The 13,333-nt window shown below is 37.8% G+C and overlaps 2 protein-coding genes and 1 pseudogene across 2 annotated transcripts; 1 reads left to right on the top strand and 2 right to left on the bottom strand.

Moving 5' to 3' along the window:
* Positions 1 to 340: 340 nt before the first annotated feature.
* LOC126785496 (adenylosuccinate synthetase 2, chloroplastic-like) lies at positions 341 to 2,825 on the top strand (annotated as a pseudogene).
* A 531-nt stretch (positions 2,826 to 3,356) lies between these two features.
* LOC126782348 (uncharacterized) lies at positions 3,357 to 4,186 on the bottom strand. Its single transcript, XM_050507574.1, has 2 exons — positions 3,533 to 4,186; positions 3,357 to 3,437 (listed from the first exon to the last, which is right to left on the bottom strand). The coding sequence occupies exons 1-2, from the start codon at positions 4,184 to 4,186 to the stop codon at positions 3,357 to 3,359; spliced, it is 735 nt and encodes a 244-aa protein (XP_050363531.1).
* A 724-nt stretch (positions 4,187 to 4,910) lies between these two features.
* LOC126785487 (uncharacterized) lies at positions 4,911 to 13,231 on the bottom strand. Its single transcript, XM_050511201.1, has 23 exons — positions 12,935 to 13,231; positions 12,640 to 12,850; positions 12,468 to 12,549; positions 12,059 to 12,335; positions 11,532 to 11,634; positions 11,307 to 11,443; positions 10,900 to 11,058; positions 10,106 to 10,305; positions 9,856 to 9,999; positions 9,669 to 9,757; positions 9,237 to 9,384; positions 8,863 to 8,906; positions 8,372 to 8,427; positions 8,111 to 8,274; positions 7,395 to 7,585; positions 6,861 to 6,918; positions 6,696 to 6,768; positions 6,305 to 6,406; positions 6,061 to 6,157; positions 5,873 to 5,968; positions 5,573 to 5,805; positions 5,335 to 5,475; positions 4,911 to 5,216 (listed from the first exon to the last, which is right to left on the bottom strand). The coding sequence occupies exons 1-23, from the start codon at positions 13,223 to 13,225 to the stop codon at positions 5,037 to 5,039; spliced, it is 3,276 nt and encodes a 1,091-aa protein (XP_050367158.1). The 5' UTR covers positions 13,226 to 13,231; the 3' UTR covers positions 4,911 to 5,036.
* Between the last annotated feature and the right edge of the window lie 102 nt (positions 13,232 to 13,333).

Genomic DNA, 13,333 nt, shown 5'->3' with positions numbered 1-13,333 from the left:
CGTTACCCTGCGTTTATGTATATTATCAAACTGGTTTTGCTTTGTAACCTCCTGGAAAAGAGGACAGACATTTCGATTAAAGATTTCTGTGTTCTTGTTGAGCTTGGTCTGATTTAGTGATTCAGTAACATGGCTGATGGCATTTTTTGTTAATGGGAAAATCTGCGCATATCAGTTGATGCCTAAAGAGAATATATTGGTTTATAAAGTGCTTTATGTATATATACGTATTAGTTTAGGGTGTAACATTCTACAGTCATACATTACCTTAAGCTCAGTTGTACGGTTGTACCCCAAGTGATAATGAAATTTTTGATGCAGTCTACATGAAAATTGTGGTTATGCTCGACTTCTTAAAGACCTTGTCTTTTGAGTTGTAAAGTTTTGACTTGACTCTTTCTTTCTAACTCAGTGCTTCACCATGAACAACCTCTCGACCTTCGCAGCCCTTGATGCCAACCCGCTCTCCAAACCTTGCTACTTTGGCGGGTGCCAAAATAGGATTAATCTTCTCCAGCGCCCCAGAAATGTCGTTGTATGCTCAGTGAAGCCCCCCGTCGCCTCCCCCTCATCGGTCTCTGGAGTTTTGGGCTGCCAGTGGGGCGATGAAGGTAAAGGAAAACTCGTTGACATCTTGGCCCAGCAGTTTGACATTGTTGCTCGTTGTCAGGTAAGAATGTAAGATAAAGAAATACTCGCTATTTCCAGATTTTTCTGGTTTCTTGATTGTCTTTTGTTTCTTTTCAGGGATGAGCTAATGCTGGTCACACCATTTACAATGCGGAAGGAAAGAAGTTTGCACTTCACCTTGTTCCCTCAGGTATTCTCAATGAGGAAACTCTCTGTGTTATTGGAAATGGTGTTGTCGTATCTTCCGGGCCTCTTTAAAGAGAACGATGGCCTCGAATCCAATGGAGTATCTTGTAAGGGAAGTGTTAAACAGCGACAAGCGTGGCCCGTTGACTAACTGTACTGATATTGTCCCAACTTAGCCACCTCACAGGTGTTGGGTTTTAATCACAAAAAGCCTCGGTACAATTGGTTATTATCCACCCACTTATAAGCTTTATTTTCTTTGTCACTTCTTAGATGTGAGATCTCTCCTCTCCAACAGGAAGAAGGATATTGGTCTCTCCGTCTCTGATCGTGCTCACCTGTTATTTGATTTCCACCAAATAGTGGATGGTCTTCGAGAGTCCGAGCTTGCTAAATCTTTCATCAACCAAGAGAGGCATTGGACCTTGCTATTCTAGCAAGGTTATCTGGAATGGCATTCGAGTTGGTGACTTGAGGCACATGGACACTTTTCCTCAGAAGCTAGATCTTCTTTTGTCAGATGCTGCATCAAGATTCAAAGGATTTGAATATACCCCCCAAATGCTTAGAGACGGAGTAGAACAGTACAAGAGATTTTCTGAAAGATTGGAATCCTTCATTGCTGATACTGTTCTTGTTGTGAATGAAGCCATCTCTGAGAAGAAAAAGATTTTAGTTGAAGGGGGTCAGGCGACTATCTTGGATATTGACTTTGGTACATACCCATTTATAAGATCCTCAAGTCCTTCGGTTGGTGGTATTTGTACTGGTCTTGGCAATGCTCCCAGAGTTTTAGGTGATCTGGTTGGAGTGGTAAGTAGCACGTCTTTTATTTTTGAACATGTAAAATTTTTTTGATGGCATCATTGTATCTTTGCCTTGTTCCATTCCATCATTGGTTTTACAGTCTTGGACTTCTACGACCAACTTGAGAAAATTGCATCATCTGTAGTCTCTTTTAGGGGTGAATGTTTAATTTTGTAAATCTTGTTTTCTTTATAGGTAATTTCTGATTATTCTTTCTAGTTTAGTAAACTTCATAGTATATATGAAAATATATTCGTGTTGTAGAGGCCATGTTGCTAACTTGCTCTCTATCTCGGCAGGTGAAAGCATACACTACAAGTGTTGGTTCTGGTCCTTTTCCCACAGAAAACTTGGGTAAAGAGGGTGACCTCCTTACGTTGCAAGGTCGAGAGTTCGGCACAACTACTGGTCAGTGATATAGTAGCACTGAAATACTGCTGCCAGATTAATGGATTTTCTTCTCTCAATCTCACCAAACTAGATGTTCTGTCTGATTTTCCTGCATTCAGTTGGTTGTTGCTTACAAATCTAGTGACGGCACACCGATCAAATCATTCCCCGGAGATCTTTGCCTTCTTGAGCAAGTGAAGGTAAGTTTTTGTCCGTCACTTATTCATTAGGATGTGTTGTTTCTCTCATATTATACGATTTCTTTTGGAATATTAAATCAGGAATAATAATTTTTCTCGAGCAGTACAGCACTACAGCTAGCTCGATTTATGTGAAACAATAGCTGTTGGTGATGTTGCTTTTTTCTGTGCTTGGGTTGAATATGAAGAATTGCCCGGATGGAATTCTGATATCTAGAATGTAAGAAGCTACTCTGAACTTCCAAAGGCTGCACATACGCCAGTATAGTGGAAAGAATAGAAGAACTTGTAGGCGTACCCATCCATTACATCGGTGTCGGGCCCGGACGTGATGCTCTTATCTACAAGTAGTCAGAATTAATATGAAGCTTCTACTGCTGGAGATGTTAGGAAATGTTTCACATGGTTATGAATTTGATGCAACACACTCAAGCATTGACTATGTTCTATTTAGGTCTTGGGTAGTTTTTTTTTTCAGTACCATTGCTTGAAATTCATGAATTCCTAGGTAGGAAGATATTGCAACAATTGGAGCATAAGAGAATTTCTAAATTTTGAAAAACTTGAGATTGCTTTGAGTGATACTATGAGCTAAATAAAATTAGTGGGTGCTAAAGCAGACAATGAAAAGCTTCATTTTGTTCCTGAAAGAGTCTCTCAGGTGAGCAACTCTGATGATAGATAGCTAAAAAAGAACATTGGTTGATTTTTGATAATGACTAAAAAAGAATCCATAAACTTAACGTGATTTTTACTGCATTCTCACTTTCTATCTTTAAAGTGGATGAATCCTGCTATTAACGTGGAGGTTGGCTAACACTAGGTGTGACTTCTTCAGCCAGGTTTGCCATGGGTGCCCAATATAACTTGACATTTCCCTATGCAGGCTTGAGAACCGACACTCCCTAGCAATGGTTTCGATATAAAAGTTGTTTAGATTTTTAGGTGATGAAAATGTTAGGAGTAAAATTCAATACAAGGGCATAAAAAAACACAGCTACTAAGGTAATTTATTCATATTAAAGGTAAAAAATAAAACATTAAAAACGAAGACCAGAGATGAGGAGCTCATTATAACAGTTGGAAAAACAAGTTATTAAGCACAGGCCAAAATGTGAGGTCCAAACAGTTTGCAACCTTTTCTCAAGCAATTGCTTTCTTCCCAAGGAAGATATCGGTGAGAACCGAGTTTGACTCGGTTGATGCCTTCAACCATTTGTCTACCTAAAACTCAAAAAAGAAAGAAAGAAGAATTAACATATGATTAGGGGAAAACGTAGACAAGTGAGGTAAAGAGATATAAGATTGAAGATTCACACCTGATCCATGTTAACATGAACCACCTTCTCTTCAAGGTTATTAAAACCACTACTGCCATTAATGTACTTCTCAAGCAGATTCAAATTGTCAAAGACAGACACAGGTTGAACTCTCAAATCGTCCATTATCATGTATGAAGCAACACCTCTCACATAGCCCTCGCCCCAGGTCATCAAACTAGCTTCTCCCCGAGGAGCAACATAGACGACATCGGTGGACATAGGTGAACGACATATTGGAGAGACAGATCTAGGGTCATCTGTGACGCATGGGCGGTGTTCCTTCATGTGATACTTGTTACACACATAAAACTTCTTTGCACTCGACGCGACAATCGGTTTATGATCCTGTGGTTTGTTGCTGAACATGAATTGAAGTTTGTTAAGTGCAGCAACATGTTCCATGGATCCCATTCCCACGATAGTTTTCTTGTTGACATTGGGGAGCATGTACTTGTCGCCGAGGGCGTCAATGCTCCCATAGATATTGCTCAAACTTCCAATCTTACAAACTCTGATCGCGCTAGAAAGAGGGAAAGACAGTAGAGTGAAGAGGAAATCCACAAACTCTTTGCCAGCTTCAGCAAATACAACTTTATGATTCTCCTTGTCGATTAGGAGTTTCAAACTAACCTTTTCAGAATCTTGGGACATTAGGGAAGGGACTCTGATGATATGCCACAAATTCCAAATCTCAAAATAGGAGGAACACCGATGTTTACAATTTGCTCATGGTTGAGATCGTTGCATCTTTTTAGTTTTTTTTTTGTTGATCTGAAGATCGTTGCATCTTAGTCTGGTAATTTTGATCGTCCCAAATTTTAAGCCGGGTCAAATGTGAGGCAACTGCTATATCTAATCAAAATCGGTTCAAATTTGACTCAACATATTTAGTTTTTTTTTTCTTCTGACGAGAAACTGATAATGTCAAGTTTCAAACTATGACTGATAATATTGAAAATCTTCAAAATGATAATATGCGTTTCTCTCAGTGTTTTCAATAGCAATATTTATGTTTATGTGAAAATAAATTTGCCGACCACCCTCATGCCCACTCACCTAGATGAAAACCACGTCTTTTTTACTTATTGACAGTTATACTATAATTAACTCTTAAATTTATTAAAATAATTAGTAATTTATTTTTACCATATGTTAATAGATAACAATGATTATATCATAATTAATTTATACCACATGACTTTCATCTAAATGGGTGGACATGACTTTCATCTAAATGGGTGGACATGAGAGTGGTCCAAAAAAGTGATCGGCAAATTTACTTCCATGTTTATATCAGTCTATCAATGTAACATATTTTGATTATTTCTTCCATTTATGTTTCTCAAGGCAACTACCATTGGTCCATTGCCAAAAAAAAAAGAACAATAACTACCATTGGCATTTGGTAAATATGTTGATTGCGGCTGTACAGTTTATATATACACACACCAACGGACAAGAAAACACAAGCACCGTTTATAATCCTATCCTAGGCACCATGTCAAGAAGTTAGGCAAGCTAGCAACTTTCTGCTAACTTGACGTAATTCAGGTGAAGCATCTGTCGAAGATAGACTCGACAATACAGATCTTGCTTCCATTAATCCCGGCGATATACTTTGTACTATCGCATCGTCGCTGGCCATAAGGGACCCCAATAGCTTTGCACCGACCATCCTTTCCTACAAAGGAATACGGCCTATCAGTTCATGAAGTACGGTGTTTCTCAAGATGAAGTGACGAGAAAAAAAAAACTTTGGGATAACAATATTATAAATTGTATGGAATTGGATCCGATACCTTCTCTGATCCCTTTTGAAGAGCTTTTAACGAGACTTTAAGAAGATCCATGGAGTAAGGAAGAACTATAGATTTCAGATGGTACACAGCCGAGAAGAGAACTTGAGTGCATGCAGCTCTTATCTGTGACTTTGTAATCACCTGTAGTTTTTGATATTCATGCATGGTAAAGTGACAAGAAGTATGATTCATTGAGACACAACCTCACAAATCATAAAGCAACGAACATTTTAAGTACCTCGGTGGCACGAATGAGGCGAGGAAGAGATCTTCGAGCAAAAGGTTTCTTGCCAGAGTCGGACATCTTTTGGCAAGCACTGATGAGAACATTAGCCATGCATAGGTAAAATGACAGTGGAATTGGCACCTCAGTCACATCATCCAAGTTGGACTTCGAAACACGTATGTCTTTCTCTTGTGTAAGTTGGTTGATCACATACATGATGACAGAGTTTCTCAATACAGCATCACCTGAATTTTACCAGTCAGATATCTGAGACCCAGGAAAAAGATTACAGATCAAGGACAACGTACTAACCAACTTTCGTCCCAACATTGGATGATACTGGATCTTGCAGCTCAGCACATATCATTATTGCCATGCAATCAATGCATCCATGCTGTGCTTTGGAAACTGAAAGGAAAGGAACCTTACAGCAATCAAACTCAGATGATACTAAAAATTTTCTTAGTATTTAAGACACAGTACTTGCAGTTGTTACATACCTTCATCCCCATCCAGAGAAGGCCATAATAGCATAGTCTCTAATGTTTTTCTAATTTTCAACATACCAGGTTGAGAAAGTGATTCCCTCCCTCTAACCTGTCCAACCATGAGAACCCTATCATTAGCTCACTGCAAATGGAAATGTAATCCCTAGAGACCATGTCAGAGGGATAAAGCCAAAGCAATGAAAGTGAAAAGCAAAAGAATATGTCAGCAAAGATAACGATGATAAATGATACTTACCACAAGGGACGTGCAAATTGCAAACAAACAAGCTTTAATCTTTATTATATCCTGAGAACCAGCAGCATATTCTAACTGGGAGCAGAGGAGTGGAACTAGCACCTAGAAAGTCAAAAGGCAGGTAGATTAATATGATTTTGTATTCAATAAAGCAAATACAAGGTCATTTTGTTATATATTGAAGCAATAATCAGCCACCTAAAGCAGCAAATTTCTAGGCCTTTCTGTGTAAGCATCTATCAATGCTGTTACATAAGCATGTATATCATTACATAACCGAATTGGAATCTTAATAAGAGGACCAAACTGCCCCAAAGGCGGAGCAGTAATTTTGGAAGATATATTAAAAAATAGTGATAATAAAGACTCTGGAAAAGCAAGTGTTATTTACTTGAGGATGAATACGCCCACATAGCTCGGCAGCAAGTTTTCGAACGTCATTGAATTCAAACTGACAAAAGGTCCTGATACAGAAAAAGTTATCACACAACAAAAAATACATATCAAATTGTATTTAGTAAACTGAAACTTTCTTAAAGTAGTTTTGTGGAGTAACCTTCTCAAAAGAAGAGCCGTAACAGAATCCTGATTGATGGCATTGATGTCTCGACAGTCTGAAATCAACAGAAACCAACGTTATGTGATGAACTTACAAAAACAATAGCCCCCAAAAGAACTAAATAAAAGATGAAGAAGAAAATACATCCCATGAAATTAATTGCAAGTGAAAATCCTTCCATGGTTGACAATGATGTTCATGAATTTAATTTGAGTATTCTTCTGTGATGTAAAAACGACAAAAGCAACCCAAGTATATTACGCACAGAAGTGGAGTGGAAAACAAAAATACATTCAACTATTATCTACTGAAAGCCACACAAAAAATTATGAATTTGAAATTAATAAACTATCTTCATGCCGGATTATGTCAGTCCTAACATGCCTTGCAAAACACACTCTCAGAACATCTACGCAAATACAAGATCAAAAGTTCCAACACAAAAAAGCCATTAATAACATTACAAACTATAACAACACCATCAGGGCTCTAATATTATAGGGCAGAAGGAGATGAGAGAGGAATGCATACCATGAATAATTTCTTGATTGGAAAGACGGCCATACATGACAGTTGAATCAAGATCATTAAATACTCTCAGCGGAAGCATCTTAATTACCAGCAACGGGCAAAGGTGTTCAAAAAGGGTCTGTTGCAATTTTCCAGAGTCATCATTATTATAGGTTTGACACTCCAATCCAGATAAGCTGCTGTCATCCATCCTGCAAGAGGACAAGGAAAGATTACATTACAAGAAAAACAAAAGCAGAAAGAAGATCGATTTCTTAGAAAGGCTGAAAAATTAAAGGTCTGCAGATTCTATACTCTGCCAAACACGACTTTAGGGTGAAAGCTCATTGCCAGAGACCCTTATTCTAACAATTTTTTCAAACTAGGAAGCCTTATATTCACTCTGTCAACCATGTTACTTTAGAAAGCTCCTCTTTATGCAAAAGCTAAACGGAAGACACTGACCACCAATAGTAATTTTAAGACTATCATTTATAGGAATAGTAGCATATTTCAATGGCGACTAAGTTTGCAGCACACCAACACATAAGGATGAGTAATACAAGCTGAAGTTCATAACTTGTATTTTTTAAATTGTTTTTAATATATCCAACTTTAAGAACACAAGTACGAGAAGTACATAGACCCAAGGCCGCTATACAGGCATAGATGTGCAACTCCTAGATCTCTATAGACATTTAATTTCACAAACTAGCACGTCATGTTTATGTACTCACTCTTTACGTCGTTTAACATGCTTTAGAACACAAGATATCACTACATCAGAAGCTTCTGCCAAGTGCTCACTTATATGACTCAAAAACCTAACAATGTTTGCGTTTGATGGCTCTGCAAACATCTTGTCAATCAACGGTTCAATCAAGAAGTTCCAGCTTTGGACCTGTGAGAAATCAATAGGCAAAAAAAAATCATCCAGCTGTACATGTCCTTAAAAATAATAGAGAATTGCGCAAAACTTTCTGTTTCCATCATCTTACACTTTTAGACCACTCTGGGATTAGCCTAAGTACTCGATCACTCTCCAATTTCGGGACTGCAAGTTCCAAATAGGAGCTCATATTAGAATAGTACTTAACACTATAGAAGCAATAATCATAGTATTGAAAGCAGAAACCAATAAAGGAAAAAGGGAACTAATTTTGACTGAAGCTGATATTTACTATTATATTCTCCCAGACATTTGATCCATTTAGAAGCACAAGAAACAGACAAGATAATTATTAAAAAAAAAGAATTTGTTGAAAGAAGAACATGTGAAAATAGCATATCCTAAACTGCAGAAAAACTAGGAGAGAGCTTGTATAGTATATTCTAAACTGCAGGATTTAGACACTTATATTTACATAAAAATCTACACTAAAATATGCAGCCTGGCTGGCCTTCCAAAAAAGAAAAGAAAAAAGAAGAAACAGGTTTAACTATTTCTCCCCCATGAAACACAATGGCTAGTGGTAACATATAAACATACCTGTATCTCCAATACTGTTAAGATTTACACTTTGGCTGAGGTTGCTGCAAGGAAGAACAAGTCAAAATGGTTAAGCTGTTCTTTAATGTCTAACATACATATTTTTTAAAATTTTTATATCCAGAAATCCCCCAACCCCATTTTGCAGTTTCATTCCATAAATTATAGCCTTTTGCTAACTATGACGCGTTTGACCCCAAACCGGAGACCATAGCAGAGCAAACCAAGATTCTCGAATATATTCCCTTTCGCAATGTCAATTCTACACACTTTTATAACAAAAACCCAATACCTTTTACAACTTTGTAAATATGTGGGATATATTGAACTCAGAAATATGCAGGAAACAATAATGAAATGAAATGGAAAAATACCTAAGACAGTCAAGCAGCATACATATGACTTCAGCATTCTGGCTATGATGTTTGAGCACCACAACACAGGCATCACTGGCAGTCGATTGCATTCTTTCATTCCCGGAGTAAATTAGATTAACTAAAGCAGGTAGAACTAATAAAGGGTCTGCAAGAAAAGTGTGATTAATTATCCACAACAACTAAATGCATATTTTTACTGATAATGGTAGTGCTGAAAGCATTGTAAAAAAATATCACTTTTACTCTCAACATAGAACATGGTTCAAGTATAACATATATTAATAATAATCTTGTCCTAAGAACTTTTTTATTTTCTCCTAAGAACTATTTTGTATTATGAAACAAGTGTACACAGAAAGCATGTACATTGAAAATGTAACATAACACTTGGTATGAATCATAGTTTAGAACTTCAAATATTAGACGAACCAATCAATGGAAGCAAACTGGACACTTTTTCCCGAATCGCAATATCTTCATCTTCAAGTAGAAGAAGGCATTGCTTTGCTATATCTTGCCTGCAATTATCAGAGAGAAAAAAAAGTGTATAAAGGCTGAATGATGAAAAACATCATGCTAATACGAAACAATAAATCAGACAGAACATTCTTCGTACCATGGTAGCTGGGAATGCACGTTCTTTGAATCTGACGACAAATGTATGACCTTTGATATAACATCAACTGCATTCCTCCTTTGTTGAAGATTTGCAGAAGCAAGGCGTTCAATAACTTCTTCAATGCATTGGCTGTCTCTGCTCCTGGTGGATCATTTATGCCAAATTGTCAATCAGTTACAAGGAAATGAAGGAGATATCACAAACTCATCAATCCAACTGTAAAAAAAGTATAGAAGAAGAAATCTACATCAAGCAGTATTCTGCGATAAGCAGAACCACAGCTCTTGCTGTGCCATCCCGTTCATCTAGAAGGTGAATCAGCAAAGGAAGTACAGCATCCACCTCCCCGGTGTCAGTGAGACTGCTTCCAGGTGATTTTTGTTTAAATATTAACACTTTGAATATGCCTAAAACCCCGTCAATAACATCATCAGCGGCAGAATGAAGCTGCAAAATGAAAATAAAATATTAGCAGGAAAATCAGAAAAACAATAGCTTTTAAGAAGTAATTTCGAAACTAAGTGCAATACACAGTTAATTGAACAGTACGAAAAGATAACTGATCTTCATTCATAGAATTTATGTTAACTATCCATTAATCTATTATGGTTACTACTTTTTCAGAACAGAACCATAATAGATTAACCTCCCAGGACCAATTACATAACCTATATCTAAATCATAGAGCAGATGTTGGTAGTAAGATAGTAGTATCAAATCACACTTGGAAATACTAGCTTCATATACTTCCCTGCCCAGTTATATCACTCAAGGGAATAGAGCTCAATTTACTATGTCCACAATTATAACTTTTGGAATTTGATGTGCACCAAGTAATTTATAGTTGACAAGCAAAATAACAATCTCACATGCAATCACAGTTCCAGGTAAGCTACTCTCAATAACATATATTTGCTAAGATTCTGGGTTACACATTTAGAAGCTTTTCAACAGACGCATACTATAATAACATGCAAACCACCTAGCTGAACGGAGTTCTTAGAATATAATAGAAATTTTCTTCAAAACCTCAAATATTACCTGTGGTAAAAGAACCTGAGATATCCTCATCCCGTATTCTGAGACTACACTCTCAAATTTCTTACTATCAAATCGCCCCAGTAGAAGGAATAAACAATTCAGAAAAAACTTTATGGTCTCAGCACTCCCATCCTTATTCTCAGTCTGACCTGCATAAAACTGGACACACACACAGACATAAACTGTATCAGTAAGCTAGTGATTCCATCAAGTGAAACTAAATAGAAGTCATGCAAATAAATTATTGAAACACCTAGAAAGTGGAAGAAATCAAGACCGATGAGAAACTCTGAGATATAGCGTACGAACAATAAAATCTTATTACCTTACAATCTTCATTAACCAAAAGTCAATCATAAAATCATAGATTACAGAACATAATGAAACTTAAAGTAGTTATATCTAACCTGTATGCCTGCTAAGTATTGGTCTAGCAATTCTTTGTAATGCTGGGAAAATTTTTGATCTTCCAAATGCATTAGCATGCCATAGTGCTTCCAACAAGAAGATAGCAGCACTATTCCAGTTTTGATGACCTTCGAGCCTGTCTTTCATGTTACAAACAAGTCATCATAACCCACACAAGTTAGACACCATAAGATTTGTAATATTTATAAAGATGGATAAAGGACCTGCCTCAGCTTTCACGTTCTGATAATGTTCTTTAATCTCCTGCAACCACTTAAGCACTTGCTCCAATCCTTTGGAATGTAAGGGTCGGCTTTTTCTGCTCCACTGAAGTGCATATAATAAAATTAACAAGCTACAAACTTCAAGTAGATCAAACAAGATGTAATAAGTTTCTGTTTTGAAGAATCTTAGACAGTTACACCAAATAATTAATGACAACAAGATGAACGTATCATGGAAGTCTTCTTTCTAAAATTTACTTACGTAATTAAATTTAACAGCATGACCAAATTGAAAATTTGAGGGCTGAGATTTATGACTGTATTTAAACCTAATGGCTATTTATTTGAATTATTTCTCACTTGAGAATAATAAATGTAGCTATCTATTACGAATTATGTACGCAATCAAATAAAAACAGAATGACCGGCCAATATCAATAGCACAACATTCTAAACTTAAATCTCCAACATCTTAAACGCACTATGCTGAAGTTAGGTGAAACCAAAAGCAAAAGTATGGAACTTACAGCAAGGAGTTTCTGCACTAGACCAAGAACTTCCTCTAAATGATCCCAAAGTACATAGTCCAATTCCATGTTTGAGGCAGGAGCTAGTTTTGTTTTCTTATCACCACCATCAACGGACAACAATGTAACCGGCCGCTTTTGTGCCTTTGAATCTGATAACTTTGCCTTGCTACTCGGAACATTACCTTTTCTGATCAATGCTTCCGAGAGAGCCAGAAAACAATCAGCGGCAGACACGGCAAGGCGAGATGGAAGTTCATATCCATCCTGCAAAGTGCTACCAAAACAAAAACGCAACTGAACATGAGACCAACTAAAACAAACAAAAAAGCACTCAATGCATCAAAGCATTCACAACACATACAGTAGTAAAAACACTCAAATCTCGCGACGAGTCATTATCATTTACCTTCCTTTCTGCATAACAACTAAGAGCTGCAGAATGCACGACGTGAGTATCTTCAACAAATCAGGATACCTCTCCTTAATTCCTGTAATTTCAAGCATGTAAAATCAACCTCCATCACTAAACACACTAATATCAACTTCATTTTACTTGAAACAAGCTTAGATTTCTTTACCGGTCATCGAAAATTGAGTAACACAGCTCTCATACTCCAACACAGCACGCACAAAAGTACACCACCCGAGCACAACGAACCGGTCATCCTTCGTCGACAAAACTCGAACCAGCGCCGCCGCAACAGCTCGGAAAATCAACTCCTCTTGAAATAGCCAGTTCAAAACCACCATAGCTTGGCCGCCGTGCTTCGAATCCTTGTTCCTCAACCACTGAGTCTCAAATTTAATAACAACAATCAGATAAAAGCGAATTTAAGCACTAATTTTGGATTCGGAGATGAGATTTTGGCTTACGTGATCGAGCATAGGGATGATGACTTCATCGAGAGGCTGATTTCTGCGAGCGGCGTCGTTTAGGTAGTTGTGGAGGAAGCGGAGGGAGTCGTCGAGGGAGGCGGAGACGGAGGAGGCGGTGGAGTCGGGAGAGAGCCGCGAAACGGCGTCGTGTAGCTTTTTGGGGCGAGCGGAGAGGAGAGAGGAGAGTGCGCGGCCGAGCGTGACTGACGTCATCGACTCCGGTGAGGAGTCTGAGAGCTCCGACGAGGTGGAGTGGGGGAGTATGAAGTGGCTCTGTGGTTTTTCCATTTTGGGATTTTGAGAATTTGAGAGAGGTTTCTGAAGCTTTCTTTAGAATTTGAGTAGAAGAAGGCTCGGGTTGGGCCAGGCTGGTCCGGGTCGGGTCGGGTTCATTTT

This window comes from Argentina anserina, chromosome 2 (genome assembly GCF_933775445.1).
Source record: "Argentina anserina chromosome 2, drPotAnse1.1, whole genome shotgun sequence".
Taxonomy (NCBI): Eukaryota; Viridiplantae; Streptophyta; class Magnoliopsida; order Rosales; family Rosaceae; genus Argentina; species Argentina anserina.
This window is presented reverse-complemented; position numbering and strand designations above follow the sequence as displayed.

What these genes read in the sequence shown, in the direction of transcription:
- LOC126785487 (XM_050511201.1), bottom strand. Translation starts at nt 13,225, where the DNA reads ATGGAAAAACCACAGAGCCACTTCATACTCCCCCACTCCACCTCGTCG. An exon ending in TAGTGCAGAAACTCCTTGCT is followed by an intron (nt 11,635 to 12,058) that starts GTAAGTTCCATA and finishes TATGCACTTCAG; the next exon opens with TGGAGCAGAAAAAGCCGACC. An exon ending in CAATCAAGAAATTATTCATG is followed by an intron (nt 6,919 to 7,394) that starts GTATGCATTCCT and finishes TGTTGATTTCAG; the next exon opens with ACTGTCGAGACATCAATGCC.
- LOC126782348 (XM_050507574.1), bottom strand. Translation starts at nt 4,186, where the DNA reads ATGTCCCAAGATTCTGAAAAGGTTAGTTTGAAACTCCTAATCGACAAG. An exon ending in TTCATGTTAACATGGATCAG is followed by an intron (nt 3,438 to 3,532) that starts GTGTGAATCTTC and finishes TTTGAGTTTTAG; the next exon opens with GTAGACAAATGGTTGAAGGC.